Genomic DNA, 19,146 nt, shown 5'->3' on the forward strand with positions numbered 1-19,146 from the left:
AGAGCTGCTTTGTACACAGGTGTAAATTGAATTTACCAGCCAGTTCTACTGGTGGTGTGGTAGGAGCGCAGGCACAGATTCCATATCAATCCCTCACAGCACACAGAGGGGATAAAGGGAACAAAGAAAGAGCACTGAACATGAAGGGGGCTATGTGGGTGCATATGGGCAGATTTCTTAACACGGTGGCAGATACTTGCCCACATCCAAAAGCAGGTCTTTCAGATATAAGAGAGTACAGAAGTGGCTCTGAAGCAGTAAACCACACAGGTAAAAAAGGTGACAACACTGGGAAAGACTGCATCATTGAGATTACATAACACTCTCCCTGGTACTTTTTGCCTACAATAAGAAACGCATGCCTACTGCCAAAGTTAAGCTGCAATCTTTTGATACTCCTGTGTATATTTAAATATGGGTTGCATTTGTTTGTGTTGCTTTGTAATGGTGACCTTCCACTACCATAAACAAAAGATCTTTTTATATTTCATATATAGCGTTAATGGGCTGGCTAATGATGAAATCAGTGATGCGTTATCATCTTTCACACAGCGAAATACAGCTTTATCTCTTCCCCCTCACCAGGCTTCCTTCTATTGACTGAGAGAATGGTCAATGGATGAGAAAGACGGCATGTAAGTTTCATTAAATTCGTATTTTAGATCCAGACAACAAATACAATACTACACACAAAGACCTAAATGCAATGTCAGTTTAGGCCAGCAATAATCCTGAGTAAGAGGTACGAACTTACCACGGAGCATAGAATTTAATAAACGTGATCCCCCTAGCAATGGTTGCATCAAAGTCTTTTTCAGAGAGAGAGAGCACTGTAGCCTGTTCAAAAAACAAACAAAAAAGTGTCAAGACCTTTTGTATATGCAACATCAGCCAAATGAGCTTTTAGCTACCTGAAAGGGAAACTCAAACTGAAAAAGATAATGTTACTGATAATATAAATGAGTAGCAGGAGTACACCTCACTTTTACTCCTCAGTTACTTTCCTCCCCTGGAGAGCTGTAGACAAATGCGTATTTCACACTGAATCTCATCCATAATTGGAAAAACAAAACATCCCTGTTTTCAAGGGATCTGCCTGTATCCAAATTTTAGTTGCTGAGGAAAGAAAAAAAGAAAAAAAAACAAACCCCACCACCTTCATTATAATACACTGCCATGAAAATGTTTCAAGGAACAGCCCTGAGAAGAGTTGGCTCAGAGCACATAATGGCCATCTGAGAGTTTAATGAGGTATTCAAGGCATACTATGATGTCTTGACAGCTGTTCTCCCTCTGCTATATCCCTGCATTGCATACATAGAACACTCTTACCAGAAAGATGTATTTGCCTGTCAAGAAAGAGGACATCACCACACCACACTTGCACGGATGCCAGGAGTAATTTTTACTCCTGATAACATCAGGAGCAAAGGCATGGGAGTGATGGGAGGCTTGCACGTATTGCTTACAGACAGTCTTACATGAGAGCACAGAACCATAACAAGTTTCATTTTTTGTGTGAGACCCTTAAGGGTGGGAGGGATTAAAAACCAACCAAACAAAAAAAAACCCCAAAACAAATCTCAAGCCTATAAAAGCTTCAAATTCAAATGAAAGCAAAACAGCAGTATAACTGACAGTATTACCAATTCTACTTTAAACATAGTAAGAGTTTTATAAAGAGAAGCCAAAAGGAAATCAAAATCACAAATTACCCATTACCTTTAAACACTTCTGTAAAAAAACTGCTAGTTCATGAAATTAAATTATTATTTCATTAAACTTAAGTGTTACACCTTCTAAAGAATTATTTATAAATAACACTTCCTAATTATTAAATAATTACAAATAAATTAAGAAAAAAAATAGCAGTAAATAGTATTCTTCTATTCTGAATTTCCTAAAGGGATATCGGATGTTGCAGACATCATTTACAGTCTAACATACCACATCTGAAAAACCCATAAATGCCATCTTCCCCATGACCCATATAGTAAAACAAATATTAAAGAGCCACAGATGACTATCAGAATAGCAATGTGAACTATATAACCGTAAAAATAAATTTAGTATTGGATAGCTCAATTTTAGCTTGGTTTCTTAAGAAAAGGCATCTTATGCAATCACATAGTCCAAGCATCTTTTGATCACTCTGCCTTAATCCATTTGGATGAGTAATTTTAGTCATGTCTGGTAGGAGAGAAGTCTCACGGACACAGCAGTACAGCTTCTGTGAAACGACTGGCAAGTACTTGGCCTATGTAAGACATGGGGGAATCCATGTAGGGGCTCAACACTGAGACACAAACTTGGAGTCTGAACTCAATTGCTGTTGCTGCCTGTGGCACCAGCTGTGGGCTGCTGATGGTAAATGCTGTCAGTGTGTGCTGGCTACATGGGCTAGCACCTTGTTTCAAAATTCACGAAAACAAAACTAGAACCAAGGTGCACAAAGATGGGCAACCCTAGTGGCATCCAAAGCTGTGTTGTACAGTTGCAAAGGCAAGTGGAGCCCTACATTGTGCCTATTACTTGGCAAAAAGTGCCCCCACAGTTCATTCCTGTTTGTATGTGTGCTGGTGCATGCGAGGTTTAAGTAGGAATCTGCATCACACGTGGTTTGCATTATCTCTATAAAAATAGAAAGACAACTAATTACTTTCTGCACTGTACTAACACCAGCTTCTTGGGATCTCCCAAATATGAAGTCAATTAAAAAAAAATAAAATTGAAGGGCATGAAAATTGAATATACACATCATATTTGGTAAGCCACTTTATGCAAGATGAGTAACTGTTAGAAAGGTCAGCTGGGAAGGGCAATATTCTCCTGTGAGAAGCTGCATATAAACTGCATTTCTATAATAATGTTGATGCTTTTTAAGTACATAAGATCATTCTGCATCACAAGGGAGTGTAAATCACAAGGGAGTGTAAATCACTGTCCCTTATTTTCTAGGCAGAAGTATGTTTTCCACATTTCCTAACAGAGTATGCTTGAGAGCCATCCTTAATTTCTCAGCCTCACCAATTATACATTCATCTACAAGAAAAATGGCAGATGAAATACCAAAGTGATTATAAAAGAAAACTACACAACATCAAGTACAACTATGCAAAAGTGATAAAAGTTATTCCTGTCAATTCCTTGGCAACACTCACAACCCCTGTAGCCTACTGTAGCCTGTAGCCAGGATTAAAATAAGCCTCCCAACCCAAGGAGTATTCTTGTCACAGGACACTTTCCTTGCCACTTTTAGATCAGTCTTTATAATCTTTGCTTGTTTATTGTTTCTGCAGATAGTTTATAAGTATAGGACCCTGGCTTTTTTTAGGGGCTTAGCAGCATGTGCCATCTTCCTGGGTTCAAGTGAGAATCTTGCAAGAAACATTCACCTCCATACTGATGAAACATGCTGTCATACTGACCAAGATGCCAGCAGTTCTGCAGGCCAAAAAAGACCACACTGCTTCTAGCTAAACCATAAAAACAGAGCTCATTTTTTTTTCCTTCTCCTTTATTAACCTGAATTCATGAGGTTAATAAATGCATCACTAGGAATTATGGTCTGATTCCACTCATTAATTACTAAAAAAAAATAACCAGGAAAGTATCTGGTACAGTTCACACCTAGAAATCGCCAAGCTATCAGAGCGAGAAACTCATGGAAGACTCAGATGGGCTGCTGAAGCAGTTTGAACATGTCTAACGTCGCTGCAAAGTGCAGAAACACTTACCTCAACATGGGGGGGTTCTGCAGGTGGCTGCGGGGCTTCAGCAGGTTCATCTGCTGGTGGCTCTTTCCCAGAGCTCTGTAGTTGGGAATCCACATATTCCTTTAAGGAGTCAAAGTCCCTCTTCCCTTTGTACTGGTCATTCTACAATTACAAAATAGTTGTGCAAGTGTATATATGCAGTTAATCTAGCAAATAAATAATTAGAAAATAACTGCCAGAAAAAACTAACACAGCCAAATGTAAGCATATTCACAATAAATATGATTAGCCAGTAGTTAAACCTTTCCACGGCATTCCATACACTCCACATCTTCAGGATTTGCCATAGATTCTTCAGTCCCAAAAGGGAACAATCTAAAATTTCCTTGAAATGAAAGGTGGTTCAGAAACATAGAAGCAAATTTTAGGAACTTTTCCACCTTGACCCTCATTTCTCACTCTAGTCAGATCTTTCAAGGTCTTTGGTGAGTTTTTTTAACCTAAAAGCTACTGGAAGGAACAATAGCTGCTACAATAAGTATCTATCACTGTTTCATGGTGGTATCTGTTACCATGCAAGCTCTGTTCAATGCTTTGAGAGGGCTGACTCAACTTGCATGTCACCTGACTACATAGCTGCCAACCAACACACTTGTCACACATTCTTGGAAAACCCAAACAGTAAGGTAATGGTCTCCAGGCAACCGAGTTAACCTAGGAGCAAGAGACAACAGCTGCCTGCTGTGGGGCAGGTATTTCCAACAGCACCAGTCTCATGAAAGTAAAGTTGCACTTCTGAACCTGCACATAAAGCCCTCAACCAGCAAGATCTGTGAGAAGCCATGGTTTGCCTTAGTTGCTTCCCCATATCTCAGGTACTTTCACAGCTCTAGAGAACAAGAAATTAGAGGATCTCTGAGCAGTTTCTAGTCATTCAAATCCACTGCTGGCCATCTCCAAACTGGCTCTTGCGTGACTGCCCATACTGTTCTTCGTGAAAATCAGTACTATTTTCTCTGTTCAAACAAGAGATCATCTCTTGGAGACACTACATATCTATTTTGAGTAGAATTCATGAGTTTTGATTCCATGAGGTGTGGGCTAGAAGATATATTCCCTCTCACAGATCAGGAATAATCTTCAAGAAACAGCATACAATCTTCCATATGTTGGAAGGAGGAAAAGACGCCTCTTCAACTCTTTCCCACATTTTTGGAACTCTTTCTGACACTTTTGTCATTCATAACGTTACTTGTAACTATAGCTACTTTCCAACACTGGTCTAAATCACAGAAGAATTAATCTGATGAAAGAAGCCTGTACCTGCTTGTTTGCATCCATTTCAGCAGGGCAGTGGCAGTGCCCACTCATTCCTCCCAGGGTTTCTGCTGCATCTAACCCAGAAGTATGGTGTGATGCCAGACTTGAGTTATAACAACAGGGCTGGATGGCTGAAGCAGTTCTCCTCCTCCTCCCCTCCCTTACTGAACAGTGTAAGAGCAGCAAGAGAGATTTCCAGGAATTTCTTGATCAGATTAGTGCAAAACTGTTGAAGTTTTGTGGGGATCTTTGTGTTTGTTTGTTCTTTTGTTTGAATATATTGTATCAGCCCATGTAAAAACATGTGATTCTGGTGTCAGTATGCCACCAGGGAATACCACACTGCCAATGGAGAAAAGCCAGCCTGATGTCAACCAAAATACATTGTTCAGACCAACAGCTGAGATTCAGTTTTACCAAATACAAGAGCAGTGATCTGACTTTTTCTTTCACTGCACTCCTGATGAAAATAACTGAGCAATTCAAACTTCAATAATTACAAAGGGTCAAGAAAAAATATTGATCTGGCTGGTCGAGAAAAACCACAGCTAACTTTTCTAGATCAAGACAGTATGGTTCTGGCAAGGTTATCTTGCCATCTGAAAAATAAAAACAAACCATGTGAAAAACTATCCTGGATAAACAGCAAAACACTTCCCACATTTAATTAACTGAAAACACCTCTAACCTTGGGCACACCACCATGTTTGACTTGAGCATTCCCTCAGCTTCCATATCTGCTTCCAACATGCGCCAGGCACCACTGCTCAAGATCATGTATTTCTGGTGTGAATCAGGCTGGAATTCAAAAATCCCAGCGCTGCTTCATTAAATTCTCTGGAGCATCTAATCTTACAAGAGTGCTTATACCAAACCTCACAGGCACTGGTATGTGTTTATGGTTAATTTGACTTTAGAGCGCCAGAAAACTGCCACAGGCAGCAGCAGTAAACTGGACTGAGTAGTAAAACAACTCTGACACTGTAGATGTTCAAAAGGAATGCAAGATGAATGCAAAGCCCTCCAAAACTCAGCAAGTAACAGCTGAAAGAAGAGTTGTACGCTCTCTGCATGCAGATCTGTTTTTATTTCTTAGATTGGTTAGGGTTGGAAGGGGCCTTAAAGATCATGTAGTTCCAACCTCCCTGCCATGGGCAGGGACATCTTCCACAAGACCAGGTAGCTCAAAGCCCCACCCAGCCTGGCTTTGAACACTGCCAGGGATGGGGCACCTGCAATTTCTCTGGGCAACCTGTTCCAGCATCTCACCACCCTCACACTAAAGAACTTCTTTACATCTAATCTAAATCTACCCTCTTTCAGTTTAAAGCCACTACCCCTTGTCCTGTCACTACACACCCCTGTAAAAAGGTACAGATTTCTTGTAGGCCTCCTCTAGGTACTGGAAGGCTGCTCTCTAAGGTCTCCCTGGCTTGTTCTCCAGGCTGAACAAGCCCAACTCCCTCAGCCTGTCTTCACAAAATTGTTGCTCCAGCACTCACTCAGATCATCTTTGCAGCCTTCCCCTGGACTCACGTATTTAATTAATCTTGAAAGTGTGAAGCATATGATAAGCAACACTACTATTTATATGTTTATTTGCTGCTGTTCATGTACATGGTATTTATAAATATTTTACTTCAGAATATTGTAATTTTTTTCATTGCTACAAGGAAAAGTGTCAACTGGGCCCACAGGACTTTCACAGTTATACGAAGTGTTCAGATTTATAAGAAGGAATTTTTTCATTACTGAAACATCACTTAGGTACCACTTACAGATGAAAACCTTCTGATACACACTGTGAAAATTACATACTTTTAAAATTATTTCTATTTCATCCATGGTTTTGTTTTCCATAGGAGGTAAGGTATTAAGATGAAGTAAACACCGATTTCTCTTGCACAGTAGAATAATTGGAGATACTGTTTACAGATTTATGAACATCATACCAGTTAGTTGCAGAGCATAAAGAGCCAAAAGGTATCATTTATTTGTGGATAAAATATACTTCTTCCAGTATCCAACTGAACCTCCACCACCTTTTCTCTCATAAGCAGACTTTCATACATACCCTCTTGATCTAATTTTCCCATGACACAAACACAGTCCAAGTATTATTCACAAAAAATGATCTTATCTTTTGCTGAGCTTGCAGACTCACCTTTTCACCGTTCCTAAACCACAGGAGTGTGGGATAGCCACGAACTTGGGTTTCAGAGCAGACTTTGGAATGCTGGGTACAGTCGACCTACAGTTTAAAATAAATAAATAAAACAGAATGAATAAATAAATAAATAAATCACTGAGTGCATAAAATAAACCTACAACAAGCATCATAGCCTCCCTGATGTTTACAATCTCAGAAAAATACAGGAACAAGCAATACAAAGGTTGGCAAAATTCAGTACCAAGTACTGCCTTGAGAATGATTATGTCTGCCTTCCGAACAGTGGTTGGGTTGTATAACTGAGAGGCTCTGTGTCTGCTTGATTATTTTATTACTTTGTTTTAGGAGGGATCAAGGAGGGACAAGAAAGAAGTAGCAGCAGTTGCAAAGAACAATGAAGACATAATTAAATATTACAGTCAAAAAGTACTTGGTACTCTCAATGAATAAAATCACTGCATGGACAATAAGATACAAAACGCTAATGTGAGAGAGCTTTAAAATGAAGATATATTGGCTCATCCATTTTTTAAAACACTACTCTTTAAAGACTTCAGAAGGCATGTCAACAGCTACCAAGTTAACTTTACCGAAAGGGAAGTTCCAAGTGCATAGCAACATTCAATTCTAATATGTCATAAACCAACCTGTGAAATTATCAGTTTATCATCTTTTTTTGAAGCAGGAAAAAAAAGGTAACTTCAGCATTGGAGTCACTGCTTGACACAGCACTTGGATTATGAATTTTACATTAGAAACACTTTGCTCCAGATGACTGAAGATCAATTCTAAAGATTAAAGAGCATCCTGTCAGTGGTATCTCTGCTGTTGAGACACTATCCTCCCAAAATACATGACGGTCATGGTTCAACCTTCTCAGTTGTGTTTCCTGTTTACTTACATACTTACAATCTTAGCCAAGACATGTTTCAAATTTTTCACAATTTCACAAGGCATACAGTTTCACAAAATTGATTAGGTATCCAGACAAATCTCAGTGGCTTTATTAAATGGAACTACCAGTAAGAATAACTGCAAACATGACAGACAAGTGAATAAAACAAAAATTCTGGAAATTTTTTGTTAGTTTTTCTCTGAGTAGCAGAGAATGATAACTTCCAAGAAGCTGCTTAAGCTAACCAAAGATTTTACCAAGCAGCAAGCAAGGTTCTCAAAAAGTAAATCAGCAGATGCAACATTTGGTACAGACAACATCAAAGGAGCAATAGCCTGCAGTATTTTATTCTAGAAAGAATTCAATTTTATATCCAGGTCTCAATTTTTTTCATACATAAATATATGTATGTCTTCTCTATGAAGTTCAGCCATGCTGACCTGCTCTACACCTGCAGCGTACCTCAATTTGTGGATTTTCAAAAGCATTAAAAATAAGAAAAGTCAAGCTCATCACCCCCAGTAACAACTGAAAGTGCTATGAGGGCAGAGGCAGGGAAGACAGCTGGGTTTTTGTCCCTCTGCAGGACTGACAACACTGCTAACCACTATGCAGTCTTTCAGATCACTGGTATCACTTGGAAAGCTTAAGGATATGGAAGTTGAGCCCTGTCAGTTTTCCACTGTTGGCAAGTACAGAGGGATTCACATCATGAGCACCTGGACTTAGGTATGGGTCAGCAAATAAAGCCAGTAACTGCAATTGCCAGACCACCTCCATACCTCAGCACAGAAGTCACTCCACGTACAAGTAACAAGCTCCCATGGTAAATACACCACAGAACCTGGTTATCAACCCTAAGAGAAATAGTAAAGCAGGACAAGATATCAGTTTTTAAGGTGAAGACCTCCTGAAACCTTTAGAAAGTTCTGGGGAGGTAAAGGGGAAAAAACCCAACCAATCAAGAAATAATTCATCATAAGGAGCCCTGTAGATCTAAAGCTTGTTAAGGAATCCAGTGTGTTAAAGAGCAAATTAAAAGTCACTTTCCCATTCAAAATAAATACTGACATCTATCGAGTTCTGAAAAAGGGGAAGCATAATAAAAAACAAATCTCAAAATATTACTCCACGCATATGAAGTATTGGACTTATTCCCGTCTCTCTCTCTCTCTCAAACACAGGAAGCTAGCTATGGTTCCAGCAAGTCCTTGCTTAAAATGAGGGAGTCCTGTCAACTGCGGATGTATGGGGGGGGGAATCACCAAATTAAAATAGAAGCTGTGACTATAAAAGTATTTAAGAGGTGACAAACAAACAACTGTCGTTTGCAAATCAAAGCACAAAAGCTATGATACTTGGCTGAAATATGCATTCACACAAAACATCTTTTAGATGAAGAGTACTTCACCTACCTTGCCAATCTTGACAGTTTCTGAATGCTCAAAGGCTTGAGCCAGCTGTTCCCAGGTTGGGGCCAAAGCCTTACAATGACCACACCAAGGGGCAAAGAATTTGATGAAGTGATTACCTTTTAAGTCGAAGGGGGAAAAATAAAGAAAAAAAGAAAAAAAAAACAAAACACATTTAACTCATTTGGAATGAATTTGGCTGCAGTTAAAGACTAGGTTCTAATCTCAGACTGCAAATTTATCATGGTATTTCCTCAGTTAAAGATAGGAAACACTGTAAATCAAAGGTCGGGACAGAATGCTTCAGCAATTAGGTTTTCTATACTGTATGCAGTCCCAGTGTTGCCAATTTCCCTGAAAATCCAAAAAGCTTCACAACTTAAAGCCAACAAATGAGATATTAAAGCTGATAATTTTAACCTAACCAATTGCCAAAATATCTAATTCTATCATGTCCATCACTTGACCTATTAGAGAGTAGAAAGAACCACCAAGGCATGTATGTTCATAACACCATAAATGAAAGTAATTATTAGACTTAAACTTACATATTTATTAGGAAACGCCACTGCATTAAGCCAATGAACTACCTAAATAATTTTGTTCAGCTTTACATTCTCCTTTTTCTGCCCTGCTCTTTGCATTTTCATGTTAACTACTCAGGAATCACTGCCTTTAGTAGACTTCTGCGGTGGTTTATAAAGACATTTAGCTTAAAAGTATAAGCTTAGTTGCAGAGTACCATTTCCTCCAATTTCCTTCAAGTAATTTCCTTCAATTGAGATTACTATTAATTCAAGATGCTGCACTGTTTTGTACATATCAAGGCAAGACTGTTAATATGAACTAAAAATGAACTTTATTAAAACAAAGAAAAAACCTAATTTGAAGGAAACACCAGCAACTGGAGAATGGCTCTTTCTAACAAAAGTAATCATAATCCTTTGAAGACTGCTTTTGGGCTGATACTACTAGAATTCATTTCCAATTTGAGGGCTTGTTCACAACAGGAGGTCAGAGGAAAGACGCCACAAAATAACTAGGAAATGGAAACTGCAGTAATACTGTACTGTAACTTGCCTGGTTTGCAAATTGAAGACTTTCAAATTGATTGACATGCTTTGCTTTGGTCAAGTGAACTGCAAACTGAAATTTCTTATGAATAAATGTCTAGCCAAAATCAGCTATTCCACGCCACATACTCTATGATATACCCTCCTCCCTGATAGAAACAAAATCTTTTTTACCCTAGAGCATGAAAAAGGTAAAGGGAGACTTTTTAAGAACAAAAGTTAACCTTCCAGCTGGAACTGCTAAGCCTCCTGCTAAAATGGTTTTATGTCCAAGAGGAGACTGGTGATGAGTGGCACTCCTCGGGGGTCAGTGTTGGGAATGGTGCCGTTCAACATCCTTATTGGCAACATGAACAGTGGGACTGAGTGAACCATCAGCAAGCCTGCCATCAACACCAAGCTGTGTGGTGCAGTCGACGTGCTGGAGGGAAGTGATGCCATCCAGAGGGACCATGACAGGCTTGGCAGTTAGGGCAGAACAAACCTCAGGAAGTTCAGCAAAGCCAAGTGCAAGTTCCTGCACCTGGGTTGGGGCAATCCCAAGCACAAACACAGGCTGGGTGGAGAATGGATTGAGAGCAGCCCTGAGAGGAAGGATTTGGGGGTATCGGTTGATGAGTAGCTCAACATGACCCAGCAGTGTGGGCTTGCAGCCCAGAAAGACAACTGTATGCTGGGCTGCATCAAAAGGAGCGTGACCAGCAGGTCAAGGGAGGTGGTCCTGCCCCTCTACTCTGCTCTCATGAGACCCCACCTGGAGTACTGCATTCAGCTCTGGGGCTCCCTCAGAAGGATGCGGGCCTGTTGGAGCATGTCTAGAGGAGGGCTGCAATGATGACAGGGCTGGAGCACATCTCCTGTGAAGACAGGCTGAGAGAATTCGGGTTGTTCAGCTTGGGGAAGAGAAGGCTCTGGGAAGACCTTATAACAGCCTTCCAGTACCTAAAGGAGGCCTACAAGAAATATGGAGAGGGACTTTTTATAAGGGCATCTTGAGACAGGACAAGGGAGAATGGCTTTAAACTGAAAGAGGGTAGATTTAGATGAGATATGAGGAAGAAATCCTTCACTGTGAGAGTGGTGAGGCACAGAAACAGGCTGCCTCAGTAAGCTGTGGCTGCTCCATCCCTGGAAGTGTTCATGGCCAGGCTGGATGTGGCCAGTGACAGGGATGTTGGAACTAGGTTATCTTTAAAGTCCCTTCTAACCCAAACCTATGGTCCTATGACATTGAAGTACTGAACTTTTTGTAATTGAAGTCAGAGAGGCCTCAGCAGCTTTAGAGATGATCATAAACCTGCTCAGCCACTGGATATGACCATGAGAATATCTCCTCTGTGAATGCAAATAGATATGTAAGAAAATTACAATAAAAATATTAAAACATTTACAGATACACTAAACTTAGCTATCGTCTCAGACTGTAAAGTTTTATAATGCTTAGCATCTCCCTGACAGCTTGTGGAAAAATCCACAAAGAATTTTGTTGTAATTATGTGCTAAGCCACACAGGCTGGGAAATTTTAAGTTAGCTGCATAAAATGCTCTTTTACACTTGAAAATATTTCTAATCAATGAACGATTGCTTTAAGAAGCTCAAGTATCTACCTCACTGATGGTATCACATGGATACAGAAGATAATTTAATCCAGCCTTTGTTTTTTAGGAAAACAGATATCATCTGTTGTTATGACAGCTCAAGTTGTATGGTAAGATTCTGCTCATTCTTTAAAAAAGCCACCATGTGGCTGGCAAAATTTCCCATGTTAGGTATTGATCCTGGCATTAATTTAAAAGCTTCCAGACAAAATATTTTTTAAAATGGCCAAACAAGTGAAGTGTTTTACCCACATGAAATTCTGGAGGAAGAAAGCTAAATAAGTGGCCAGACTGAAGTGGGATGGGGCCGTAAGGATGAAGTGGGTGGATTATATTTATCCCGAACAGCAGCCTGGGAGTAAAAATAAGCCAGCACCCAGTGAAAGAGGAAACTGGACTGGCAAAAACACAAAGTGAGCGGCAAGGCACTCTAGGAAAGAAACAGTTTAGTCAAGCAAGCCCTGCTAGGTTCTTCCATGTGATTATGTGCCTTAATTTTACTGCCTTCTAAGTGGGGTGGTTTTCTTAAACTTTCGCATGGCGTGCAATGTGTAAACACACTATTACATTTTTACACAGTCTGTAACTTTAATCCTCTTTCACTAGGCATCACTGGAAAACAAAAGTGGAAAGGAGGTACCTTGAAAACTAATATTTATGTTGCAGACTTCCTACTATTGATGTCTCTGTAAGCAAGTGTCCCTTGCTCATGAGAAAAATAGTTACCTTCTGCTATGTGCATTTTGAAATTGTCTGCTGAGAGTTCGTACATTCCCTGCTTAGGTTCAGGGGCTCTTGGTGGTTCCACATCAGGTTCTGCATCCTATTAATGAGAAAAAAAACCACAACTTTTATTTGCCTTGTACAGTAAATAAACAGCATTTGATTCCTGTATCACACCATTCTCTGGTAGTGGTGTAAAGTCTGAAATTTTAAATTCCTAAAGCAATGTCCTTATTTAGGTTGATTTAGATATCTAATGTTTCCTAACAAACAACTACTTGAAAGCAAAATGTGAAAAAGACAACCACACAGAAAAGAGCTAGCAGAGCTAGCAGTCACCGGAATTTCACCATGCTGTAGTACAGTGACGGAGCACAATAACTGTTACAGCATTCATCACATCACCATATATTAGTATTCTTAGATTACATAACAGTTCCTTCCTGGCATCACACGTCTGCCATTGCACCTGTTCCAGTGGTCTCTGGGCTATTTAAAAATAGCTGGTGAAAAAGATCTTTTCTTGCTCCCCTATTGCCAGAGAGAGGGACCTAATGGCTCCATGAAGACAGCAACAATGGGAAGAGAGCACACACTTCACAGGTATAACCTGCAGCAAAACCATTGGCACTTCAGCAAAAGCAACTTTCTAGGTACTAGGGTCAGAGCTGGAATGAATTTAAGAACCTCAAGGTATATGTCTTCAAATATTTCAGCATTTAATGTTTAATTATTAAAAATACCATGTTTGTTTCAACATAATGACATTCTAACTGTGGTTCAGCAATTGTTATAGATTTATCCAGATTAGAAACAGCAATCAAATTTAGTTTTAGGCAAGGCCTGGCTACTTTATGTAAATGCTATCCCTAAACTCAAGGGTTTTCTTAGTGATGGTATTAAGTTAACTTACCTAACTGATTATTTTAAAACCTTTCTTTAGGCTTCAACATTATCAGACTATCTGATAACTGATCTACAGACAGCATTCATGATTTCAGAGGTAATTAAGCCCAACACAAATGCAATTTATAATGCATTATAGCTAAATTGCTTTTCTTAATCTATAAGCATTACGGCCTACAGGTGTCAACTGAATTAACACTAAGAATTGTATCTTAAAACGTCAAAATGCTAAGCATTTAAAACTACGTTATGTGCTGTAGTTTTAAATACAGGAAACAAAGGGCAGGTTACAGGATGACACTTTTAATTACTAAGCTGACTTATATGGAAGCTGCCCCATATTGTTACTGCCATCTGACTGTTATTCTCAGGAGCAGATTTCCTCCTGGAAAATGAAACCTAACCTATAGCAATTATAGATAAGCAAGTTTGCAGGAGTGAATATTTCCTTTTCACTTACAGATGGTTCCTCATTTAGTTTCTCCAACATCCAGTTTTCCAGTGCCTGGAAGTCCCTAGGGCCTTGATATTTCAGAGGTTCTTGTCCTGGTTTAAGCAGCTTCAGGCTAAAGGATCAAAATGTAGAAAAGAGTGAGGTGAAAATTTGCACACAGGAAGCATTCTTGGGAAGCAAACATGTTTTGCTAATCCATAGCAACACACCTCAGGCTAAAGTAACAGCTCTCTTGACTATTAACATCAGCATCAGGCACCTCCCTCAACTTAAAGGGTCACAGCTAGAACTCAGGATGCTTTTTTTGTAATTCCCACGTAAGCTTTTAAAGGATATTTTAAAAATAGCAAAAAGAAATACCATGTTAAAAATCAACATAGACTAATATTATTTCAGCCAATAAAGAAGTAACAAATAAAACATTACAGTGTTCAGTTCTAAGGTTATTCATTCATAATGCCTATGAATCCTAATTCAGTTTGTCAAAAAGCATCAATTTTGTTTTGCTCAACCCTCTACATCACCAGAGTAAAAATATCCAATGCTTATCTTCCCAGGAATTTCTTTCTCACATTTCATTCCATGACTACTCTTGGAATATAGGACTTTTCATGTGGTATTAAAGTGATTAAAAACACGCTCAAACAAGTCAATAGGTCAAAGAGACTACTAGGAGAGATTCAAGACTTCACGATTATTGACATTTAGTAACAGCTATCAAAACTTTTCCATAAACTACCTAAAGCGTTTACTATTAAATATTTAAGTTAAAATTGGAAATATATTTGGTAAAGGGGCAATACTGACTTCTGACCTAGTGTTATGTTTAAAGCAAACCCTAGTTTCAATCACTACTGTCAACTAGCCCTCAGTTCTCCTTTGCCAGCTGTCATTTTGTACTGCTTTTTGTTTTTCTCTCTCTTCTTGTTCTACAGTTGGAAAAAATGAACGTATGAAAGTGTTGAAAAAACACATAATACAAATATATGCAAAAGAAATAGGAACTCCCACATCCATTTGTTATTTAAGGTATTCCTGAATGTTCTTTGTGATGATAGAAAGTAAGGTGTTTTTTTTTTTTTTTTTTTGGGGGGGGGGGTGGGCAGGAAGCAAGTTCATAATAAGAAGGAAACAGCAAAAATGAAGCAGAACATCTAAAATGCACCTCATGGCAATACTTTTGAAAAGTAACAAGAAAAAAAAAAAAAGAAGCTAATCAGCTTAAAGAGCCATCTACACCTTTATTTTCTTCAAATGAGAGTAAGCTTCTCTAGTTCAGTTGAGAGAATATTTTGTAGCACCAAATAATCCTGAGACAACTGTACTAACAAGCAAAGGGATCTGCTCAGCCAGTTTTACTCTCTGGGGGATGGAAAGGGGATGCAGCCTTTCCTTTGACGGGTGTCTGGAAAAGCAGTGCAGGGACCAGCACATCCTGGACTTGCGACAACCCCTCTGTGCCCAAGGAAACTGTGAAATTTCCTTTGCTGGAGGTTTTTAAAAACAGGCTAGTTCAAAACTGACTCAGACAGGAAGAGAACTGATATCATGAATTCCCTTTCATCTCTGTAGTTCTATAACTAGCAAATGACTGCCTTATCATTTACACTTTTCAAGCAGACAAAAGTGAGTGCTAACTATTCCTAAATATCCAATGACCTTAGAGGGTGGTGGGGGGAAGCAATATGTCCATACTTCTTTTTATTTAAAGTATCTGCCAATCTGCTTTACAAGGGATAGCACCACAACATAATCTATTCAAATATGCAGACACAAATACTCAGTTTTGGGGATATTAGAACAGAGTTCTATAGTCATTGTTTCTTAGTTTCACTAGTGGAACTAAGACACAAACTGCCCTTATGGCAATTCCTGTTTCAACAAGGACTTAGCTATTTATAACTCCCAACTTCTACTCAGTAGCACTCATCTGTGTCAAAGTGGGTGCAGCCAGGAGCATGTGTTAAGTTCAGGCTGTTACCGAGGTCAGGAGTAACGCTACACAAAATGAGTAAAGGGTGGGAAACCAAAAATACAGGCTGCAGGAGGGCTACAGATGACTACATTCTCCACCTATTCCCACTGAGATGAGTAATTACTGAAGTGGCTGAAACAATCCCATCCATTTTTGCAAGAAGCTTTAAAAAAGATGCAAGTGAAAAAAATCCCTCTACTCCTCTGTGGCAGCTAAAAAGGGAGCACATGTGTTTAACCCAGAAGTACTATACAAGCTGACCTCTCATAGATATTCTAGATCATGTTCTGCCTACCAAAGTTGAGGTAGTAAGCCATATATCCTTTATAACAGGATAAGTTTAACAACCTCAAATTCCAAGTGAATTTCTCCTAGATCAATACATGCAAAATTACCTAGAAAAGGTCTGTACAGCATCACCACTGCTATGGTAGATAACAGTCTTAATCATTTTATGAGGATTAACTTCACTCAAAAATTTAAAAGATCATCTATACATGAATTATGAATGGTGCAGTATACTAACAAACTTGTGACAAGTTATTTTGAAAAGTACCATTACCAGAGATCAGCTCTATCATGCATATCACAGCTGTGTAATGCACTGCTGCTTGAGAAAGAGGTACTCTTGGAGAAAAGAAACAGACAGTTCTGGACTTTGTTTAAACACAGCCATCTTCCAAGACATAAAACAGCTTCTTTAAAAGAGTAAGAGTAGTATGTATCACGAGTCTTGGCAACATGGTAAAACGGCTTAAAATGAACGTATGAAACACACTAGAAAACACAGCTTAGAAGTTAGCTTCAACAAATTGGCAGAGTATCATTTAAAACTAAAAGAGAAACAGGAGTAGACATCCTTTTATACTTACGTAGGGTATCCTCGGACGCCAAATTCAGAGCACAGTGGAGTATCTGTAGTACAATCCACTTTAACAACATAGACCTGCGGGTTTTCCATGTTGTTGTATTTATCTCCCAAATCATTCCAAGTTGGCTGGAGGCGCTGACAATGTCCACACCTGCGACAGAAGGAACAAGAGCTTAACAGTTGCTTAGAGGGGAATGAATCTGTGGAAAAGTCATATGCATAATGGTTAGAGATTTTGATGCATTTAAAAACAGTTAAATTAGAAATCTTCCATACTCAAGCACTGTTACACTAAGCAACAGTCAAGACTATCAAGAATTGTGGGGCACTGCAAACACATGCAAAAATCAAGAAATGACAGCTTCTTGCTACTATCTTTTTACATTACAAAGCCTACTGAACACCCCCATGAATGTAGTGAGGGTATTAAGAAAAGCACTCAGTCTTCCAGCTTTCTAGAAAAATCCTGCTAGGCTGTCTAGCTTTCTTTCCACTCTAACATTTCAATACACTGCATATTTTAGTGGCAGGTAAGATGATAATAGTTTCTAGCCTTATTGTAAGGCCACTCATGCTTGTGCGAGTCACAGGAATTGTAACTCACAAGCCACAAAACATATCAGGGCTGATATTTGGACAGAATTTCTCAAAATCCTCCTATACCATGCTTTGCCTCAGCAGCATACCACCAAGTATTTACATCTGCATATACACAGAAAAGTGTCCTCATACAGCTGCTATAACAGCTGGCTCCCAGAAGCAGAAAATCATCATTATTCTCACAGTTTTCTTAGTCTTTCAACTCATTATAGTAATACCTTATTCCTGTAACTAGATGAAAACTTTTTAAGGAATAGATTTTCATTTCTCTTTAATGGATGCTTTTGCCAACCCTGTAAGACATCTAAAAATACATAATTGGATTAACAGAAAACATTTTCAACCTGACAGTATGAAAGCTCTTATCACCCTTTGCATGACTTAAGCAGTCTGCTTTGTAAGTAACAACCAAAACACTATTAGGACTTTGGAGAAAGTCGCTCCCATTTAAAACATTTTCACTTACACAACTGGATTTGAATCCACTCGTAGAAAAGCTGCATGGGTTCACACCTTCCCAGGTATCCTGATAGCATTAGGAAAAAAAACAAACCAAACCAAACCCCAATCCCCCCAAAAATACAGATTTACTTTAAGATAAAGAATGTCTTCTGACCTTAATAAGGTCCTGTAAGTCAGGTGCAGCATCTGGGGGACCCCCACTATATGGGGAATTCAGACTTCCCATATGATCTTATTCTGATCACCATGATCTCATCATGGTGAAGGGACACCATGTGTTATTACTAAAATTAAATATTCCTTAAATATTTAACATCAAACTGAAGTCCCTCCATGGTCAACTCTTCCGTGGAGCTTGACTTAAAAGCATTTTGGATTCCATGGTCCCTTTGCCTAGCAGTCATGGGGATTTTAAAATCCAAGTTAATACTGACTGCTCTTAAAAAACAGAACATGGAAAACTAGGTAAGGCAATCTCAAGCAATTCATACATTAAGTCAGTGGGGTTGGAGGAGCAGCCAGAGCAGCAATGATGGAGAACTGGACATCAATGAGAAGTCCTGCTGTTCCCTCCCTTACATGGCCTAGGAAGGTGCAAGCTATTCATAATCTCTGTTTACAAATGTAACTGAAGATCCAAAAGAGACTAACAAGGCTGTAGGAAAGGCTCATCCTTCTGAAAAACAAAACCAACCGAATCCAAAACTCTACTTCTTGTATGCCACTAACATCAGGAAATACGGGTGTAAGAACCTGATTTGTAAGAGTTTGCAGATAGGTTGCCCAATTTAAATCTGAGCAGCCACGTGCCACAAGTGTTCATGCATGGAGATTATTTTGCTGTGGTAGTATCTATAGAGTACCAGCCTGCTGTACCTCATGTTGCCAGGTCAGTGCTCCACCCACAGTACCAGCACTTCTCATCTGCAAAACTGGATGGTGGACTTCCTGCCAAAATAGGATGTAAAGG

The 19,146-nt window shown here is 39.2% G+C and overlaps 1 protein-coding gene across 2 annotated transcripts in view; it reads right to left on the reverse strand.

The window, feature by feature from the left end:
- TXNDC5 (thioredoxin domain containing 5) overlaps positions 1-19,146 on the reverse strand; it is a 47,225-nt gene that overhangs the window by 3,913 nt on the left and 24,166 nt on the right. For both annotated transcript variants that reach the window (XM_062617866.1, XM_062617865.1), the window contains exons 2-8: positions 17,116-17,265; positions 14,275-14,380; positions 12,912-13,008; positions 9,517-9,632; positions 7,201-7,287; positions 3,738-3,878; positions 755-837 (exon numbers count right to left, since the gene is read on the reverse strand). In XM_062617866.1, coding sequence (XP_062473850.1) covers positions 755-837; positions 3,738-3,878; positions 7,201-7,287; positions 9,517-9,632; positions 12,912-13,008; positions 14,275-14,380; positions 17,116-17,204 — 719 coding nt within the window. In that variant the 5' untranslated portion in view covers positions 17,205-17,265. The remainder of the gene's footprint in view (positions 1-754; positions 838-3,737; positions 3,879-7,200; positions 7,288-9,516; positions 9,633-12,911; positions 13,009-14,274; positions 14,381-17,115; positions 17,266-19,146) is intronic.

The sequence above is a fragment of the Pezoporus occidentalis genome, unplaced genomic scaffold, assembly GCF_034315485.1.
Source record: "Pezoporus occidentalis ecotype Australia unplaced genomic scaffold, CSIRO_AGI_Poc_V1 ctg2, whole genome shotgun sequence".
Classification (NCBI taxonomy): Eukaryota; Metazoa; Chordata; class Aves; order Psittaciformes; family Psittacidae; genus Pezoporus; species Pezoporus occidentalis.